Here is a 22,194-nt window from a genome sequence, read left to right as displayed (position 1 = left end):
GTCACATCCAACGCTCAAAGTTTTATCTGGCTTCCAGCTCAAGAATCAAGGGAAGAGGGGCTTGAAAAGCCTTTGCTTGCTGGGAAGGTTCACCTGGGAGTTTGTGGCTGGTTGGCGATAGAGCGGGAACCGGTGGAAGTAAAGTAGGACTGTCAATTAAATGGAGCGGTAAACACTAAGTAACAACCCCAGCCAGGGACTCATAAAGCCACGTGTGGTTGGTAGCTGCTATTGATCTGGCTCCCTTCAGTCCCTTAATACATCTACACTATATTGTCAAAAGTATTGGGACACCTTCCTTTACAAACACATGAACTTTAATGACATCCCAGTCTTAGTCCGTAGGGTTCAATATTGAGTTGGCTGCGCCCTTTGCAGCTATAACAGCTTCAACTCTTCTGGGAAGGCGGTCCACAAGGTTTAGGAGTGTGTCTATGGGAATGTTTGACCATTCTTCCAGAAGAGCATTTGTGAGGTCAGGTACTGATGTTGAATGAGAAGGCCTGGCTCGCAGTCTCCGCTCTAATTCATCCCAAAGGTGTTCTCTGGAGTTGAGGTCAGGACCAGTCAGTTCCTCCACCCCAAACTCGCTCATCCATGTCTTTATGGACCTAGTATTGTGCACTGGTCCAAACCATTTGGTGGAGGGGGGATTATGGTGTGGGGGTTTTTTCTCAGGGGTTGGGCTTGGCCCCTTAGTTCCAGTGAAGGGAACTCTTAAGGCGTCGGCATACCAAGATATTTTGGACAATTTCATGCTCCCAACTTTGTGGGAACAGTTTGGGGATGGCCCCCTTCCTGTTCCAACATGACTGCGCACCAGTGCACAAAGCAAGGTCCATAAAGACATGGATGAGCGAGTTTGGGGTGGAGGAACTTAACTGGCCTGCACAGAGTCCTGACCTCAACCCGATAGAACACCTTTGGGATGAATTAGAGTGGAGACAGCGAGCCAGGCCTTCTCGTCCAACATCAATGCCTGACCTCACAAATGTGTTTCTGGAAGAACAGTCAAACATTCCCATAGACACCCTCCTAAACCTTGTGGACGGCCTTCCCAGAAGAGTTGAAGCTGTTATAGCTGCAAAGGGCGGAGCCAACTCCATACTGAACCCTACAGACTAAGACTGGGAGGTCATTAAAGTTCATGTGCATGTAAAGGCAGGCGGCCCAATACTTTTGACAATATAGTGTATCTCAACATCAGCTATTGTTGATGGCAAACTCCATTCAAACACTAAGGGCTTGTTTACACTTGCGTCAAATTTGAGTGCAGCAACGTGGTGCGCAACATGGGAATGCTAAAGCAGAAGGTGACCGGAGAGATAGGACTGAGTGGCACAGGATCAGCAGAGCTGGGGGACCGAAGCAGGAGAAGCTAACAGATGTCACACGTGAGCAGCATGGGAGCAATATAGTGAGTATTGAGCGGGGGAACAGAGAGAGAGGAGGATCAGCAAACCAGAGGATCAGCTAGGAGTTACTACTGTGTGGGGGATCAGCAGAGCTGGGAGTTATCACTGAGAGGGGGATCAGCAAAGCTGGGGGGTACGACTGAGTGGGGGATCAGCAGAGCTGGGGGTATGACCAAGTGGGGGATCAGCAGAGCTGGGGGTACAACTAAGTGGGGGATCAGCAGAGCTGGGGTCACTACTGAGTGGAGGATCAGCAGAGCTGTGGGTACTACTGAGTGGAGGATCAGCAGAGCTGGGGGTTACTACTGAGTAGAGGATCAGCAGAGCTGGGGGTTACTACTGAGTAGAGGATCAGCAGAGCTGGGGTTACTACTGAGTGGGGGATCAGCAGAGCTGGGGTTACTACTGAGTGGGGGATCAGCAGAGCTGGGGTTACTACTGAGTAGAGGATCAGCAGAGCTGGGGTTACTACTGAGTGGGGGATCAGCAGAGCTGGGGGTTACTACCGAGTGGGAGATCTACTGAACGAAGGTATTCATAAGCTGGGAATCTGCTGAACAAGGGGTACTAATGATCTGAGGATCTCCTATGTGGATGTACTACTGAGCCGGGTTCTACTGGACACCTTTAAAACAAATAGAAAATCAACACACACACAGGGCATTTGCCAAGCATCATTAAAGATTCAAAAAAGCATCATGGAAGTATTTCATGTGTGTTAAATTCTAAGCGTATGTAAATGAGCACTAAACTCTAACACTAGTTTTTTTTTTAGTTTTGGATAAAGTGGGGGAGAATTTAATTTTCTGTTGAGTCCATATTTCACAGGGAGGTTTTCTCGGGACTTCCTGTCCCTATGAGACCTTTACAGGAAATGGGGGATGTACATACATTGTCACCAGGACAAGAAAAGCGCAGACAGCAAATGTTGTTCTGATTGGCTCCTCTGTAATCATTTAAGCGGTTGTTGATTGCTTTTGGCTATTCTGAATCTTACAGGCTGCAGGCTTGATTGTCCTTCCCTGTCTTCCAGAGGCTTCCGAAATGAAGAGGGCTGGGCAAGGCAAACCTTGGCCTGAATATTTATTGTATTATCCAGCCCATCCCTGGGGAGGTGTGTCCAGAAGGTGACTGGAGAAGCATGTAAATAGTCTGACATCTAGAGCAGCAGGGTTCTTTTCCTTGTCAGAGGGAATCCACCCGTTTGGGTAAGGATGGCTACCCCCCATCTGGGGCAGCTATCCAGTTTCCAGTTAGTATTCATTGAAGTCCCAGCTGTGGCATAGCTGGGGGACCTATTCCTGAGGTCCCTTGCCTGGAGGCTGGTCTGGAGAGCTCACTGAAGAGTGCCTGATGGAAGTTAGAGGGATTCTGGCTGTCCTGTGGCATTGTGAGCTTTCACCTCTCCCTCACTGAAGAGTGTTCGGCGGATACTGGAAGGAGGACATTGTGAGTACTGACCTGATCCCATGGCTTTTGTGACTGTGTTGTACCCTTGAAGTAGAGAAACACTAATTTTCCAGACTGGGATAGCTCCTGCAAAGAGACTCAGTCCTACCGTTTGTGTTGGCTCTTACGTAGAGACTTCTTCGAGAGAAGCTCCCATCTTTCGAATGTTTGGTACAGATAAAATGTTTTTGGTACATAGTTAGCTTTAGTTGAGTTCCATTTCATTCACATCCTTGGAAGAATTATGACGTCTACAATAAAAGAAACCGCATGGAAAAGCCCAGATACCTCTTTGCCCCCACATACCTGGTAAGATGGAATCAACTCCCGATCGAGGGATCTGGACACTGAGACCTCTCCGGTATTTTCATTTATCTTGAATATCCCCTTTGGTTCTTCATCCACTCCCTTTCCATACAGGCGAAACTTGGATCCTTGTATCCTGTCACTCACCACAACCTGAAAGAGAAAGAACATTTTTTAGCTTCTAGGCATGGTAAATGGATTGAATCCAACTAAGCACGGAGACAAGACTAAGTAGAAAGGGTTAAGGCGTTGGACATTTAGAAAAACCACTAGGAGGAAAGTACCAAGTTGTACCGAGTCTAGAGTTCTTTTTTTTATACTATCTTTATTTATGAGATGGAACAAGTACTAAGACAAGTATGCATTCACAATTCACGATATGTCCATCTATCTAAAAGGTTATTTTTGGATTTAAAAGGTCACACAAGGAAGATAAGGTTAAAGACAAACAATAGCAATGTTTTTGCTGATATACAATAAGGCATGGTTGGACACATGTTGGCTTTTGGGCAACTCCGGAATAAAAAAAGCAGCAACGGCCAGACTGAGGAGGGTGCAGCGCTCATCCCCAGCATAGGCCGCTGATTTGCCATAGGTTCCTTTTCCAGGTTGGTGCAACAGCAGCCGGGGCCCTTAGCAACAGCCACTCCTCTGGCTCAATGAACAGTCTAGCGGTTGCCATTTTTACAAAAAAATGTATCGCTGAGTAACTTGGGTAGGGCATAGGAAGTAGGGCAGCCACAAAAAAAGAAAGTGACAACACAAGTAGAGGCATCCTGCCCTAGGGATGAGCCCCGTGTTCAGTATGAAGTTACAGCCAGGTGCGGCAGTGACAGAGCACTTGTATAGACTGCCATGGTGTCATGTCACGGTACTGTAAGAAATAACTGGTGATGTCCATTGAACTATAGCAGGTGTCAGTATAAGAACCCCCTCTGGTCAGGCTGCACAACTGTAAATGTATATGAGAAGTAGATGAGCGGTGTTGCCAAATGATGAGGTGTACACAGTATAAGCTGTCCTGCACGGTCAGGCTGCACAGCTGTCAGCCGTCCATGTGTTGACTGTCAGAGCAGACTCACTGGGGCAGCAGTGCCAGCTATTGCTCCAGCATGAGCTCCAGCTCCTAGGCTTGCTTGGACAGCCAGTGGTCGGTGCCATGCAACCACTAGCAGCCCCTCAGCATGCTCCTGTAGTCAGTCAGGAATTGAGTCTATAGTGCGATACTGGCCCGTGAAGAACTTCTCCTCCATTCTGAGGCGAGACATGGTGCCCACCTTCCCCTCCTCTGCCCGCCCAGCTGTCCCCCGAATCCCAGTAACTGGCTCAGTGTCATCTTCCTCACACACCAAGCTGCTGCTGTTCTCCACCACAGCCCCCATGCTGGGTGTCCACCGCGGCAGCTGCTTTCTCCGGATTGGCCAGCAGGGAGTCAATGAGGCCCTCGTGGCTGCTTTTTCTCATGGTCTCTCAGATGCCATCAAAGATGAGATATATACCCACTGAGCTGGAGAAGTTGATCACGTTTGCCATCCTCATTGACTCCAGACTCAGAGAAAGACTCTCTTTTAAGGAGCGTTTGCGGAAGCCTCCTGTACGTTTGCCTCCCCAGCCCCATGTAGGGTGGTGGCCTTCAGCCCCTCATGTTAAACAGCAATCAGAGGGCACTCTCCACTTTGTCACTACTTCTTAGGACAGTCCCTCTAGCAACGGCCCAGAAAAAAATAGACATCACTAAGACACCATCAGAAATATCCCGGGCCAGCCAAGCACTAGTACTGATGCACAAGAGATGGCAGCAGCAACAGTCACCAAGATCCAGTCACTCAGGTCTGTACTACGGACCGTCCACTAATGTACTGTTAAGAGAACAGTACCGCACAGCATGTTGATGTAATGTGACTGTTTGTGCCATCTTCCAACCATCAGTAAAGTGCAGCAACCCTACCTTTGTATGGACATTCCTTCCTTTGGGGCTATAAAAGTTAACAGCTGGGAATGTTGTGTGGAGGCCTCTTACATGGAGTGGGGCACAGGATGGCAGAGGGGGATACCCTCAAGCAGGAAGGTCACTGTTCTAACAGAAGAAGCGGGGCAGGGACTTGTGCTCTTGGCACCATTACTAGCCAATCGCCAGTCCCCTCTTACATGCTTCCTCCACCTCATTCACCTGATCTCATATGTAGATAATCTCCAGAAAAGAAGAATCAGATTCTTGGATATGAAGCCCAGATTTATTTAAAGTCACATACATTAAAAAGCCAACGCGTTTCCAGGGGTTCTGAAGGCTCCCCTTCATCAAGGCCTACAATGTGTTGAAGAGAACATATTATGGACCGGATAAGGTGCTGGTTGAGCCTTGAGAAGGGAGGGGTAGGACTTAAAGGTTAAAATGTATCTGCACCCAATCTTTTGGTTTGGATAGAATTGGGAAGGATTATAACCCCTGTCTGGTTTTATTTCTATCCAGGGCTCAGTTACAGAGATATCTCTCCACTTTCAGTCCAGTGGACACCTTTTACCAGACAGTAGACACATGCAATTCGTTTCGGTCCGAATATAAATTTGGACAAATTTTTGGTTATTCGGTGATTCGGAATGTATCTGAATCTCCGAATAAAATGGCAACGAATTTAGTTGAAAATTTGTTTTTGCATATTCATTTTCAAACGAATTCCAAATTTTTGAAAAAATGATTGACCGATTCTAATTCTATATGAAGAATAGATGGGGGTGTCGCAAAGGGGGGGGGGGGGGGGAGGGGGTCACCACCGATTACATAGTCGGGTGACTCTGCCTCTTAGTTATTTAAGAGATGTCAGATGGTGAAGCAGGGAGACGGCGGGAGACTTTGACAAGAAAGGAGTTTTTTTTTTTTTTTTCGGGTTCGGGTTGGTGAATGGGTAGGGGTACTATGTACCCCATACTCATTCACATTGGGGGGGGGGAGGCTAGGATCTGGGAGCCTCCTTGTTAAAGGGGCCTTCCAGATTCCAATTAGCACCCCCGCCTGCAAACCCCCACAACCACTGGCCAAAGTTGTGGGGCAGAGGACCCCCACCCCAAAGACCCCAAAGCACTGCCCATGTTGAGGGCATGTGGTGTGTGCGTGTAAGACAAAAGGAAGTGAGGGAATATCTGCTATGGAGCCTCCAACTGTAGTAAAACCTAATAGATGTTCTAATCCTTCCCCAATCTACCCAAAACGTAAAAAAAAAGTTTTGAGTACTGATATACTTTAATAAAGTGCGCTGCATGCAAATGTGTTGACAAGGAAGATGATGATTGGAGGAGAGAGAGCAGAGTGATGACCTCACCTGCTGCTGCTCTTCCACTTCTCATTTACAAAGCGGGGATGGACAGAAGACACAGGGGCGGATCCAGGGGGGGGGCAACGGGGCAATTGCTCCCCCCGAGAAATATTACTGACTGCTGAGTGTCTCTCTCAATGTTTAGAATCAGCAGCAGCGCCGGTGTTGTTGAACGGCCATGATTCTGGCCTGGACTCTCACTGGTTGCTAACGCCTGCCCGCCTGGCGTGTAGCAACCAGTGATGTCATGTCAGAGCTAAGGAGGAGGAGAGGGAGGTCCCAGCTTTCAGAGTGGAGCGGAGGATTTAACTTCTTCCTCCTCCACGCCTAGTGTGTGAATGTTGGCTCCACCCACCTCCTCCCTCTATCTTCTCCAGGGACAGCTCCAGCGTGGCGTGAGTGAGTGAGGGAGGGAGGGGAACTTCCTTGGCTGTAGCAGGTGGGAGGATTGTATGCACTATGCATGCCTACCAATGCCTGACTCCTATCACAGCATCTGTTACACTGACACAGATCCTCTGTGTCTGGGAGCTGTCTGGGGGAGGGGCGCTGATGTTCTCCTAACCAGCAGGAGCCCGGGAGGAAGGACATCTCCCATACTGTTATGATAAGGTCAGTACATTTGTTAGGGAGGTATTGTGTAATTATTGTGCTAGGGGACAGACTGCCAGCTTCCCCCCATGTAATGTGCTCTCTTGTGCCCACCATGTAATGTCATGTGTATTGCAGTGCCCCCATGTAATGTGCTGTGCCCACCATGTAATGTCATGTGTATTGCAGTGCCCCCATGTAATGTGCTGTGCCCACCATGTAATGTCATGTGTATTGCAGTGCCCCCATGTAATGTGCTGTGCCCACCATGTAATGTCATGTGTATTGCAGTGCCCCCATGTAATGTGCTGTGCCCACCATGTAATGTCATGTGTATTGCAGTGCCCCCATGTAATGTGCTGTGCCCACCATGTAATGTCATGTGTATTGCAGTGCCCCCATGTAATGTGCTGTGCCCACCATGTAATGTCATGTGCATTGCAGTGCCCCCTATGTTGTGCTGTGCCTTGCAGTGCCCCCATGTAATGTGCTGTGCCCACCATGTAATGTCATGTGTATTGCAGTGCCCCCATGTCATGTGCTGTGCATTGCATTGCCCTTCATGTGATGTGCAGTGCCCCCATGTCATGTGCTGTGCCTTGCAGTGCCCACCATGTAATGTGAAGTGCCCACCATGTCATGTGCTGTGCCTTGCAGTGTCTACCATGTAATGTGCAGTGCCCACCATGTCATGTGCTGTGCCATGCAGTGCCCACCATGTCATGTGCTGTGCCATGCAGTGCCCACCATGTCATGTGCTGTGCCATGCAGTGCCCACCATGTCATGTGCTGTGCCATGCAGTGCCCACCATGTCATGTGCTGTGCCTTGCAGTGTCCACCATGTAATGTGCAGTGCCCACCATGTCATGTGATGTGCCATTCAGTGCCCACCATGTAATGTGCAGTGCCCACCATGTCATGTGCCATGCAGTGCCCGCCATGTCATGCACTGTGCCCGCCATGTAATGTGCAGTGCACACCATGTCATGTGATGTGCCATCCAGTGCCCACCATGTCATGTGCAATGCCCACCATGTCATGGGCTGTGCCATTCAGTGTCCGCCATGTAATGTGCAGTGCCCACCATGTCATGTGCTGTGCCTTGCAATGCCCACTATGTAATTTGCAGTGTCCACCATGTCATGTGCTGTGCCATGCAGTGATCCCATCATGTAATGTGCAGTGCCCACCATGTAATGCGCTGTGCCATGCAGTGCCCACCATGTCATGTGCAGTTCCCACCATGTCATGTGCTGTGCCATGCAGTGATCCCATCATGTAATGTGCAGTGCCCACCATGTAATGCGCTGTGCCATGCAGTGCCCACCATGTCATGTGCAGTTCCCACCATGTCATGTGCTGTGCCCACCCTGCCATGTGTTGTGCCCAGCATGTAGTGTGTTGTGCCCACTATGTAATGTGCTGTGCTGTTCAGCAGTGCCCACCATGTCATGTGCAGTTCCTAACATGTAATGTGCAGTTGCATTGTCCACAATGAAATGTGCTATGCCATGCAGTGCCCACCATGTAATGTTTTGTGCCCACCATGTAATGTGCTGTGCCATTCAGTGCCCACCATGTAATGCGCTGTATCCACCATGTAATGTACTGTGCTATCCCCCCCCCCCCCCCCCCCCGTGTTATGTACTATGCTGTGCCTCCCACAGACTCACCCACTCAATCTCACCCCCCTCTCTCTTTCACCCCCCTCACCCCCTCTTTCTCTCATCCCCTCTCTTTCGCCCTGTTCTCTCTCTCACCCCCTTCACCCCTTACCACCCTCTCTCTTTCACCCTCTTTCTATTCCCCTCTCTCTCGTCCCCTCTCTCTCGTCCCCTCTCTCTCGTCCCCTCTCTCTCTCTCTTATTCACCCCCTTTCTCTCTCTTTCCCCCTCCCTCTCATCCCCTCTCTTTCAACCCCCCCCCCCCCATCTCGCTATCACACCCCCCCCCTCCTCTCTCAACCACTGTCTCACACCCCTCTCTCTCTTTAATTTAAATTTAACAAAAAATTGTTTGTATTTTCATTTTATTTATTTCCATAAAAAGGCCCACCAAAATCCTTAGCACCAGGCCCATGTTGCTCTTAATCTGGCCCTGTAAGCAACACCTTTTTTTCTGCCAGTGCCCCTCCCGAGAATAGACTCTGGATCCGCCCCTGAGAAGACACCACTGTATTCCTTCCCTATATGTGGTGTCATCCACCTGGCTGTGCTGTGCAGCAGGGTTGTGTAAGTCTCAGAACTGGAAGGACAGGTATACAAACTCTCTGGCTGGTAAAGCAGCTCCCACGTCTGTATTTCATCTGCCTTTTTAGCTGTTTCGACTTTAAGATAGCCCACTGCACAAAGTCAAGGCTCATATGAGAGGTAGAGGCGCTCAGTATTTAGGCGGTATACACGGAGGGCTTTTTATATTGGATTGGAGTATAACTTTCGGGAAACATCGATTTTCAGAAGCTAATCTTCACTAACGACCGAATTAGCCGGATGAGCAGTTTATGAACATGACGCTACATTTTGCCTGTCCCCAGACAACATCTGTGCTTTATATGCAGTTTATTCTAGAAGTGTAAATAGCTGCTTGTCAGTTATTATACATTACAATCAGATAACTTTTTATATATACTATATGGCTGAACATATGTGGTCACCCCTCCAAATGATTGAGTACGGGGCTTTTCAGTTACGTAGAACTAAAGACAACATGTTTTTTTTTTTATTTCATTTTGGGTAGAGTAAGAGAGGGCTATAATCACCATGAGTTTTTTTTTTTGCCATCTGTGTCTGGTTGAGGAGATTTCCCTTCACTTCCTGTCCCAGAGTCAAAACAGGAAGAGGGCATTCCTCCAAAGTGAAAGAATGCCCGGTTGTCAACAGAACTAGTGTCCCCATTGGAAGATTTCCCCTCTATTCCAGATCTGGAAACAACCCAGAATTTGGGATTTCATTTCACTCTCAGTAAACAGGGCAAACAGAGAGGGTGGAGCTCTCTAATAGAGGCACATACACCCATGAAAACCTGGCAAGTGTTGCAATTACTCTCCTTTCTCTCAAAAAAAAAAATGCAATATACAAAGACATTTTAGACAACTGTGACCTTCCAACCCTGTGTTAACAGTCTGGGGAAGGCCTAGAATGCGCGTCAGTGTGCTTACTTGACTGCAGATGGCGCTCATCCGCAGCGGCAATGCAGAGGGAGAGAAAGTCAAAAGGAACATGGTTCCTCTATGGTTTCCTGGGTCACTGCAGCAGCCAGCCGGTTGGATGCTGGCTGCCCATGTGACTCTGGTGGCCATCTTAGATGTGGAAGAGTTTATTTAAGACCCTGGCCCCTGGGTTCGGCATGCATTTGCATGTGGGTAGCATAGGGACAGGTACCCCCTTTTGTCAGGGACAGTAAATGCGGCAGGTAAAGATTCCAGATGAGGAGGGAAAGCTTAGGGCTTGCAATCTCCTTGGACATTTTCCTGTTTGGGTACGAGATGGCCAGGCTGCCTTCCGCCCCTCTAGACAGTTCGGCTGATACCTACTCCGCTACACGCCGTTGGCATTCAAGAGTGTTCCTGATTGGACCTTGCACTTGGCCTGTGAGTGAGTTATTAATACTGAACCAACCCACAGCCATGTTGCAACATTACTGTACCCCTGTGCACAAAGCCAGCTTCATAAAGACATAGTCAGATGTGTTTGGTGTGGAAGAACTAGAGTGTCCTACACAGAACCTTGACCTCAACCCTACTGAGCAAAATAGAGTAGAAATGGCTGCACGTCGAAGAAAGTCCAATTTTCCGTTTATTGAATCACCAAAGTGACATAAGAGGACACCAGTATACAGTCTTGTAGACGCGTTTCACACAGTACAATTGTGCTACTGAGTACCTTTGAAATAACTTGGATTGATGGTTGCAAGCCAGGTCTTCTCATCCAACATAACTGGACCTTACAAATGCTCTTTCCACTTACTGAGCACAAATTCCTTTAGACACACTCCAAAATCTTAACTTTCCCCAAGAGTGGAGGCTCTTACTGTATAGCCTGAAAGGGAGATGAGAAGGGCAGATGAGAGGGCGACTCAACATCAATGGCCTTGGGTTTGGAATGGGATGTCCAAAAATCTCGTCTAGGTCTGATGGTCAAGTTTTAGGTCTTCTCATCCAACTTCGCTGGACCTCACAATGTTCTCTTACCTTACTAAGCACAAATCCCCACACACACTCCAAAATCTTGGGTTTCCAGTGGAGACTCTTATAGCCTGAAAGGGTGATGATAAGGGGGCAGATGAGAGGGCATCTCCATATCAATGGTCATGGTTTTGGAATGGGATGTCCAAAAATCTCGTCTAGGTCTGATGGTCAGGTGTTAGGTCTTCTCATCCAAAATCACTGGACCTCACAGATGTTCTTTCCCTTTACTGAGCACAAATTCCTACAGACACCTTCCAAAATCTCATCTAGGTCAGGTGTTAAACTTTTGGCCATCTACAGCATAGTAAATGTACATAAATACTTTTACTAGATAATGCTGACCTGGAGCCATACAATATAAATAAGTAGTAGAATGTTCTTCAGCTTTGAGCTACAACAGGAACAGTGAACTCAGGACAATACATATGGATAAGACAATACAACAAAGAGTTATGAGCAACTATAGTAAATGTCCTTGGCCTTTTGCTGTCCTCATTACAAAAAAAACAAAAACATACATGTATAGCACGCCTAACAACATAAAAGAAAGCAGTGTTGTTATTGTACTTGCAAAAGTATTCACTCCCCTTGGCTTTTAACCTATTTTGTTACATTACAGCCTTTAGTTCAATGTTTTTTTAATCTGAATTATATGTGATGGATCAGAACACAATAGTCTAAGTTGGGGAAGTAAAATTAGAAAAATATATACAGAAAACTATTTTTCAGAAATAAAAAAACTGATAATAATTGTCATGTGCGTATGTATTCACCCCCTTTGTTATGAAGCCCATAAAAAGCTCTGGTGCAACCAATTACCTTCAGAAGTCACATAATTAGTGAAACGATGTCCACCTGTGTGCAATCTAAGTGTCACATGATCTGTCATTACATAGACACACCTGTTTGAAAGGCCCCAGAGGCGGCAACACCTAAGCAAGAGGCACCACTAACCAAACACTGCCATGAAGACCAAGGAACTCTCCAAACAAGTAAGGGACAATGTTGTTGAGAAGTACAAGTCAGGGTTAGTTTATAAAAAAAATCCAAATCTCTGATGATCCCTAGGAGCCCCATCAAATTTATCATAACCAAATGGAAAGAACATGGCACAACAGCGAAACTGCCAAGAGACGGCCGCACACCAAAACTCACAGACCGGGCAAGGAGGGCATTAATCAGAGAGGAGCACAGAGACCTAAGGTAACCCTGGAGGAGCTGCAGAGTTCCACAGCAGAGACTGGAATATCTGTACATAGGACATCAATAAGCCAAACGCTCCATAGAGTTGGGCTTTATGGCAGAGTGGCCAGAAGAAAGACATTACTTTCAGCAAAAAACAAAATGGCACGTTTTGAGTTTGCGAAAAGGCATGTGGGAGACTCCCAAAATGTATGGAGGAAGGTGCTCTGGTCTGATGAGACTAGAATTGAACTTTTTGGCCATCAAATAAAACGCTATGTCTGGCGCAAACCCAACACATCACATCACCCAAAGAACACCATCCCCACTGTGAAACATGGTGGTGGCAGCATCATGCTGTGGGGATGTTTTTCAGCAGTCATGACTGGGAAACTGGTCAGAGTTGAGGGAAAGATGGACAGGGATATTCTTGAGCAAAACCTGTAGCACTCTGTGTGTGATTTGAGGTTAGGACGGAGGTTCACCTTCCAGCAGGACAATGACCCCAAACACACTGCTAAAGCAACACTTGAGTGGTTTAAGGGGAAACATATAAATCTGCTGGAATGGCCTAGTCAAAGCCCAGACCTTAATCCAGTAGGAAATCTGGGGTCAGATTTAAAGATTGCTGTTCACAAGCGCAAACCATCCACCTTGAAGGAGCTGGAGCAGTTTTGCAAGGAGGAATGGGCAAAAATCCCAGTGATAAGATGTGGCAAGATCATAGAGACTTATCCAAAGCGACTTGGAGCTGTGATAGCCGCAAAAGGTGCCTATACAAATTATTGACTTTAGGGGGGTGAATAGTTATGCACATTGACTTTTTCTGTTATTTTGTCCTATTTGTTGTTTGCTTCACAATAAAAAACAAAAAATTTTCAAAGTTGTGGGCATGTTCTGTAAATTAAATGATGCAAATCCTCAAACAGTGCATGTTAATTCCAGGTTGTGAGGCAACAAAACATGAAAAATACCAAAGGGGGGTGAATACTTTTGCAAGGCACTGTAAGCCTGACACTTAGAAAGAATACACTGTAAAAAAAAAAAAACTAGTAGGAATTACGACCGCTGACAGGGTTGTCATCACGGTGAAGCATTAGGATACAGCGCCTTCCCAAACCAAATTAGGCACACATTAAAATTCAGTTTAAAATATTCCAGGATTATGAGATCATAAAGTATCTTACAGTTCCTTTTTTTTTTTTTTTTAAGCAGTCGTAACCTGAGTAGAAAAGCCTGTCCCCTGCCAGCAGCTGCAGAGAATGACCTTTGTCCTCTGTAGGAAGCATTGGGAAGGGAAGGGGAAGAGAAGGTGAAGTTTGTAGACTTGGTCTGGGGTGACAACACTGATGCTCCATTCATACCAGCAAAGGGAAAAAAAACATCCAGGAGGCGTTGGGACTTTGGTGCATTGACTCCTACATGACTCAATGAACTCATTTTATTGGATCCCTTTTTGGTCTGTTAAATGTACCTTAGAAATTGTTTTGTAAGAGGAGACAGGAAAACATAAATACAAAAATAAGACTTTTAAGGTGATAAAAAAGGTCACCATACTTTTTGGCCTCTTAAAAGTCCCATACTTCTTATTTTTTAAATTTTTGTTTTCCTCATTGGGATGCAATACTGAGGTTGTCAGATACACTCAATGTTTAGTTACTGAAGAGGGGTGGAGAGAGGAGAGGAGAAGAGCAGAGAAGAGGAGAGGAGAGAGGTGAGGAGAGGGCAGGGGAAGGGAGGAGAGGGGAAGGGAAGGGAGCAGAGTGGAAGGGAAGGGAGGAGAGGAAAGGAGAGAGAAGGGGATGTGGAGAAGAGAAGAGAGGGTAGAGGAGAGTAGAGGAGAGAGTAGAGGAGAGGGGAGGAGAGAGGGGAGGGGAGAGAAGAGGAGAGGAGAGGGGAGGGGAGGAGATGAGATGAGATGGGGAGAGAAGAGGAAAGGGGAGAGGAGGGGAAAGGGGGAGAGGGGAGAGGAGGTGTGGGAGGGGATGAGGAAAGGAGAGGAGAGGAGAGAGTAGAGTAGAGTAGAGTAGACTAGGGTAGAGTAGAGTAGAGTAGAGTAGAGTGAAGGGAAAAGGATAGGAGAGGGGAGGGGAGAGGATGGGAGGGGGTGGGAGAGGAGAGGGGAGGAGAGAAGGGAAGAGAGGGGAGGGGAGAGAAGAGGAGTGGAGAGGGGAGAGGAGGGGAGGGGAGGAGATGAGATGGGGAGAGAAGAGGAGAGGAAAGGGGAGAGGAGGGTAAAGGGGGAGAAGGTAAAGGGGGGGAGGAGGGGAGGGGGTGGGAGAGGAGGGGATGAAGAAAGGAGAGGAGAGAGTAGAGTAGAGCAGAGTAGAGCAGAGTAGAGTAGAGTAGAGTAGAGTAGAGTAGAGGGAAGGGGAGGGAAAAGGATAGGAGAGGGAGGGGAGAGGAGGGGAGGGGATGGGAGAGGAGAGAAGGGAGGAGAGGGGAGAGAAGAGAAAAGGAGAGGGTGGAGGGGATAGGAGAGAAGAGAGGAGGAGAGGAGAGCAGAGGCTAATTTCCTGTGGGTACTCAGTAGGTTATAGAAAAAGAAGACAACATGCACCAATAGAAGAAGGCCCAGGATAAATGATAAAATGTATTAGTTTATACTGAAAAACAGCCAACACATTTCAGGAACCAGAAAGAACTCCCCCTTCATCAGGGCTTCAGTTAAACAAGAGCCTTCAATGGAATAAAAATAGAACTTTCCAATGTGAATCTGTATTAGGAAGTGGATTTGTGGATTAGGAGGGTTACTGGCCAGGTGCATCTGAATGATCAGTCAAGGTAAGATAAGATATCCCTCCAATGCATAGGGTACAGTGAATGGGCGTTGTCACGTCAGGACAGGAAGTGTGTCATTAGTAAAATCACCAGGTGTAACTAACAAGAAAATAACTGAAAGAAGAATACGAATGCAGCCACCACATCTAAGGACTAGTAAGCTGCAATATATTACATTTTTTTGTTCTTGGGTTCAGATACGCTTCATTGGCCTCTGGCCATGAAGCAGTTAAAATGTAATTGTAATACGTCTCCCAACTGGTGCCTAGAACCAGACAGTAACAGATAAAGCATTACATTTTGTCTGGTAGGAACAACATAACTATAGCGGGAGCTTGGAGACAACAAACGTCTATTTATAGAAGCGGGTTTGGCTCCAGCATTGCCAACATGCATCGCTATTTACTCCATCGCCCATTCCATTTTATGGAATGTGTATAAAACTTGTGCGCCATGCCGTCCCGTACTTTCTTCCATGATTCATGGCTTTGCCTCCCCAGCTGTTTGTATTTACAGGCACCGGGCGGAATTATACATTCCGATCACCCCGGAGAAGGACAGCGATGGCTGCCAATTCCTTCGTTCCTGTGGCTCGTACATATGTTCTCTGCGGTTATAGCAGACAAATGTGGAAGTTGTTCCCTCGTGTAGCTAAGCCAAATATTTACAAGGAAGAGACTTGGGGGCATCTTTGTAAATTGCTGGCGAGCCGTCCACAACCAATTAGGGTCTCGTTTACACGGGGCTTACTACAGTGTACGTCCATGCCAGGGCCGTCTTCACCCACATGGGGATGCACCGGGTTGCATTCGGGGGCCGTGCACCCTCACCTGCATGGATATCACATCTGTGTCTGTGCAGCTGCTGCATCCCAATTGGCATCCATGGGACTGCCTGTATGGGGATACATGGAGCACCTGTGCATCCCTGTGCCGGTACACACAACCCTCATACAGGGCGCAGAAGCATACACCCCGTGTGAACAAGACCTATTGCTCCATTTTCAAGTTCAAAAACGCACTGATTTTTTATTTAATTTGTATTCCGTAAAAATTACACCACCAATAAATAAAGTATCATAAAATTGCAACAGCTCATGGGCAATAAATAAAAGAAATATAAAATGCCAAAAATAACCTGTCAAGTATAAAGTGCACCATATAACAGTCCACAAATATAAAATAACAAAAATAGAGTACACCAAAAACAGTAGATCATTATATCACTAGAGGGGTCACCAGCAGGAGGAAGGCGGTCCTGATTCTTCTATATACATCTTTATATCACTAGAGTGGTCACCAGTAGGAGGAAGGAGATCCCGATTCTTCTATATAGATCTTTATATCACTAGAGTGGTCACCAGTAGGAGGAAGGAGATCCTGATTCTTCTATATAGATCTTTATATCACTAGAGTGGTCACCAGTAGGAGGAAGGAGATCCCGATTCTTCTATATAGATCTTTATATCACTAGAGTGGTCACCAGTAGGAGGAAGGAGATCCTGATTCCTCTATATAGATCTTTATATCACTAGAGGGGTCACCAGCAGGAGGAAGGAGGTCCTGATTCTTCTATATAGATCTTTATATCACTAGAGGGGTCACCAGAACGAGGAAGGAGGTCCTAATTTCACTGTATAGATTTTTATATCACTAGAGGGGTCACCAGCATGAGGAAGGAGGTCCTAATTACTCTAGATAGATCTTTATATCACTAGAGGGGTCACCAGCATGAGGAAGGAGGTCCTGATTCCTCTAAATAGAGCCTTATATCACTGGAGGGATCACCAGCAGATGGAAGGAGGTCCTGATTCCTCTATATAGATCTTTATATCACTAAAGGGGTCAACAGCAGGAGGAAGGAGGCCCTGATTACTCTATATAGATATTTATTCATGACTGGAGGAATCACCAGCACAAAGAAGAAAGTCTTGATTCCTCTTTATAGATCTTGAGTTAATATTAAGGGATTGCCCAAGAGGAAAGAGGTTCTGATTTTCCTAAACAGATCCTTGGTTATTATCCCTAGAGGACAACCAAGCAGGAGGAAGGAGGTCATGATCCTCTATAGAGATCTTTAGTTAGAACTCATTTAGAATATTGTCCAAAATCCCTCTGGAGGAGTGGCAGGTGATCTGGTCTCAGGCAGCTAAAAGCTCCCTATGTACTCTCTAGAAGGGGAACTAACACCACCAGCCCAAAAATTCAACATTGACAACTGATTTCCCCCTTGTCGGGTCATAGTTCCTGATCCGCTCAATCCAGGGAGATCAAAAAACATTCAACTTTTATGACCACTGAACATGCGTTAAAGGTCTCCTCCACTCTCAAGCCAAATCTATCCCGCTCTGCCCTCTACGCTGAGTGTAGATGATACACGGAGCCTTCCACACTCCAATACATAGAGGAAATGAAGGAGCTCTCCGCACACCAAAAATGTCACACAAGGTTCCAGTTTACTGAAGCCTACAATTATTACATCAGTCCCCACCCAGGGGACCTCACTCTAATGCGTTTCACCCAGAAGGGCTTACTCATAGATTGCCAATCAAACAAAGCTCAACTTTTGTGTCAGTGAAGATGTGTTGGAAGTCTCCTCCGCTCTCAAGCCAAATCCTTCCATTCCATCTCTGCCCTCTGCGCTGGGTGCAGATGATACATAGAGCTGTCCGAGCTCCGATATAGAGAGGGCACAATGGAGCTCTCTGTGCACAAAAAACATCTCACAAGGATCCGAATTACTGAAGCCAATAATCACTTCAACAGTCCCTGTCCATGGAGCCTTCCCTCCAACACATTTCACCATGAAGGCTTACTTATTGAAATGGCCCTATCTCTATAAGTAAGCCCTTTTGGGTGAAACACGTTAGTGGGGAGGTACTGCAGAACAAGTCCTGACCTCAACCCGATAGAACACCTTTGGGATGAATTAGTGCGGAGACTGACTTCTCATCCAACATCAGTGCCTAACTTCTGGAAGAATAGTCAAACATTCCCATTGACACACTCCTAAACCTTGTGGACAGCCTTCCCAGAAGAGTTGAAGCTGTTATGATTGCAAAGGGAGGGTCAACTCAATATTGAACCCTACGGACTAAGACTGGGATGCCATTAAAGTTCATGTGCGTGTAAAGGCAGGCGTCCCAATACTTTTGACAATATACTGTATGTCTTCAGCCGTTTGCCCAGAGTCTGACTTTAGCCTTTCTCGAATAAAAAACCCAGGTGTTTTCATAGTCTTAAAAAATACCCAGCAGACCTCGCATGAAAGAAGAAGCTCACTTTGCCAGTCAGTGAAGGATCTGCACATTGTAATGAAAAACTGCCATCTTTCTTTCAACCCTACTTAAGGTGCGCCTTCAAATTTCCAGCCCGCTATTTATCTCATGTTTAATGGCTAGAAAATTGTCATTACTTTTAAACACCGAGTTATATTTTCTTCCCTGCTGCTTTTATCTGTTCGCTTCATAAATATTTCAAGCTTAAAAGGTAGTATTCATCTCTCAAGAGCAATGAGGCTCTAAGCTCTGGCTGGCCATGAAAGGGAATCTTCTCCCAATGCCGGCGATCATTAAACCATGGATTTAATCAGTCAATACGCCAAAGGAACAAAGCTGAAGGCTGCCGTTCGGGGGGGAGGGGGGGGGGGGCTGCAGATCGATAAAGCTGCGCAATGCAAAATGACAAAATGGTTCTACCACCGCATCAAGATTCCAAATGTAGCAAGAAGAAAAACACATTCAGAACCAAAAAGCATAAACTACAGAATGCTCTTTGACAGGAACAAAACACTTCATGTAAGGTTATCGGAAAAATGGTGGGCGTCCTTAGAATGGGAATGGAAAACCGGCGTGCTGTTTAATTCTATTTATCTAGAGAAAAAAAAGCCATTGGTGATTAAAGGAAAACTTAGGTAATTGGATAATTGGTTAAATAATGTATCTTTTCTTCATTTGGAAAAGGCTTCGCCCACCTGGCGCTGTTTCATGAGCAATTAAGGTAAATACTGCCGGCCTTAAACGGCCCGCTGCTGTCTAGCCTCCGAGGAGCCGGGAGAATAAATATTTCCGTCGGGTTCTGACACTCGCCAGCCTTTTCCTAGATACAGTTTTCATCGGCTCTTTATTTTATCGCTGATCAGGGGACACCTTTCTATGTCTACTTCAGCCAATTTCCAACCGGGGGGGGTCCTCCAGAGGTTGCTTGGTGTTGCTTGAGCAGTTGTTGATTGACCTCCTGTTTGATGGTGCCGGTGTTCTGCCATATAGTGTCCTCGTATCAGATAGTGTCCGCCTCGTACTGCGCAGGCGCAGCGCCTGCGCAGTACGGAGGAGCAGGAGATGCCGAAAATGCCCGAAGTTGATCAGCTGACCATCAGCTGTACACGGCGCTCGGGCACCTGTTAGTGATGGCAGTGTAAGAGGGCCCCTCGCGGGCTCGCTTCGCTCGCCACGCTTCGGGCACGGCCTCGCTGCGCTCGGCAAATATTTATTCTAACTCTATGTCCACTTGGATAGTAGGGAATGATCCTGGACATAGGGTAAGAATAAATGCGCAGGCGCCGTGTACAGCTGACGATCAGCTGTTGAACTTCGGAGACTTTCGGCGTCTCTTTTGTCCTCCGTACTGCGCCTGCGCAGTACAGGGAGGACACTATATGATAGGGGACTGAATTCGATAAGACACCGGCAAAGTTCTCGGCAAAGTAAGCTGCATGATTGCAAATAAAAAATAAAAAAAAGGAAATGCTTTTCTTTTTTTAACAAATATATTGTATATAACAATCATTTAACGGCGGGAATCTGTCTAAACTCTTTATACACAAAAGCTTTATATTTATCATAATGGTATATATGGATCTAATATTTCCTATCAGTATAGACACATTGTATGGAGTAAGGAGTTCAACTCATGGTTGTTTTCGGGTATTCAATGGTTGCCTGCTAGGGTGGGCGGGTACAACTAGACCAGTTCGGCTGTAGTGTACAGTTTTTCGTTATGTAAGTGCTGGGAAGCGAAGGGGTGGTAAAGGGGGGGAGCAATTGTTTAATGGAGAGGAAGGGGTATGCTGTTGGAGCAGGTAGCCGGGGTAGAGGAAGGGGAGGAAATACCTACCCAGATGACTTTTTATATGTCTGTAAGTGTGACATTCTTCTCATTGACCACCAATCTAAGGATCATTCTTCCTATTGACCACCAATGTAAGGAACATTCTTCTCGATGATCACCAATGTAAGGGACATTCTTCCCACTGATCACCAATGTAAGGAACATTCTTCTCACTGATCACCAATGTAAGGAACATTCTTCTCGATGATCACCAATGTAAGGGACATTCTTCTCACTGATCACCAATGTAAGGGACATTCTTCTCACTGATCACCAATGTAAGGAACATTCTTCTCGATGATCACCAATGTAAGGAGCATTCTTCTCACTGATCACCAATGTAAGGAACATTCTTCTCACTGATCACCAATGTAAGGAACATTCTTCTCACTGATCACCAATGTAAGGAACATTCTTCTCACTGATCACCAATGTAAGGGACATTCTTCCCACTAATCACCAATGTAAGGAACATTCTTCCCACTGATCACCAATGTAAGGAACATTCTTCTCACTGATCACCAATGTAAGGAACATTCTTCTCACTGATCACCAATGTAAGGGACATTCTTCCCACTAATCACCAATGTAAGGAACATTCTTCCCACTGATCACCAATGTAAGGAACATTCTTCTCACTGATCACCAATGTAAGGAACATTCTTCTCACTGATCACCAATGTAAGGGACATTCTTCTCACTGATCACCAATGTAAGGATCATTCTTCTCACTGATCACCAATGTAAGGAACATTCTTCTCACTGATCACCAATGTAAGGGACATTCTTCCCACTGATCACCAATGTAAGGAGCATTCTTCCCACTGATCACCAATGTAAGGAACATTCTTCTCACTGATCACCAATGTAAGGAACATTCTTCCCACTGATCACCAATGTAAGGAGCATTCTTCTCACTGATCACCAATGTAAGGAACATTCTTCTCACTGATCACCAATGTAAGGAACATTCTTCTCACTGATCACCAATGTAAGGAACATTCTTCCCATCACCAATGTAAAGAACATTCTTCTCACTGATCACCAATGTAAGGAACATTCTTCTCACTGATCACCAATGTAAGGAACATTCTTCTCACTGATTACCAATGTAAGGAACATTCTTCCTACTGATCACCAATGTAAGGAACATTCTTCTCACTGACCCCCAATGTAAGGGAAATTCTTCCCACCGGTTCCCCACTCCTCCACACCGGCTCCCTACTCTCTGCACCGGCTCCCCACTCCTCCGCACTGGCATCTCACTCATCCGCACCACTTCCCCACTCTTCGGTACCGGCTCCCCACTCTCTGCACTGGCTCCCGTTCGTCCGCACCAGCTACCCGCTCTCTACATCGGTCCAGCTCCCCGCTCTCTGCACCGGCTCCCATTCTTCAGCACCGGCTACCAGCTCTCTGTATCAGCTCCAGCTCGACCGCACCAAACCCTGCTCTCTGCACTAGCTCCCCGCTCTCTGCACCGGCTCCCCGCTTTCTGCACCGGTTCCCCGCTTTCTGCACCAGCTCCCCGCTCTCTGCACCGGCTCCCCGCTTTCCACACCAGCTCCCTGCTCTCTGCACTGGCTTCCCGGCTGGGCTGCACCAGCTCCCCGCTCGCCTGCACCGGCTCCCCACTCTCTGCACCGGCTACCGTTCGTCTGCACCGGCTCCCTGCGCTCTGCACCGGCTCCAGCTCGTGCGCACTGGCTCCCCACTCTCTGCACCAGCTCCCCGCTCTCTGCACCGGCTCCCCACTCTCTGCACCGGCTCCTACTAGTCCGCACAGGCTCCCCACTCTCTGCACTCTCCACTCTCTGCACTGGCTCCCCTCTCTCTGCACCGGCTTCCCGCTCTCTCTGCACTG

At 46.9% G+C, this 22,194-nt stretch overlaps 1 protein-coding gene across 1 annotated transcript in view; it reads right to left on the bottom strand.

Moving 5' to 3' along the window:
- CDH13 (cadherin 13) overlaps positions 1 to 22,194 on the bottom strand; it is a 902,416-nt gene that overhangs the window by 405,599 nt on the left and 474,623 nt on the right. The window contains exon 5 of the mRNA XM_073605913.1: positions 3,171 to 3,323. Within this exon, the coding sequence (XP_073462014.1) occupies positions 3,171 to 3,323 (153 nt within the window). The remainder of the gene's footprint in view (positions 1 to 3,170; positions 3,324 to 22,194) is intronic.

This window comes from Aquarana catesbeiana, linkage group LG11 (assembly GCF_042186555.1).
Source record: "Aquarana catesbeiana isolate 2022-GZ linkage group LG11, ASM4218655v1, whole genome shotgun sequence".
NCBI lineage: Eukaryota > Metazoa > Chordata > Amphibia > Anura > Ranidae > Aquarana > Aquarana catesbeiana.
Note: the sequence above shows the minus strand (reverse complement) of the source record. Positions and strands in the feature narration are given on the sequence as shown.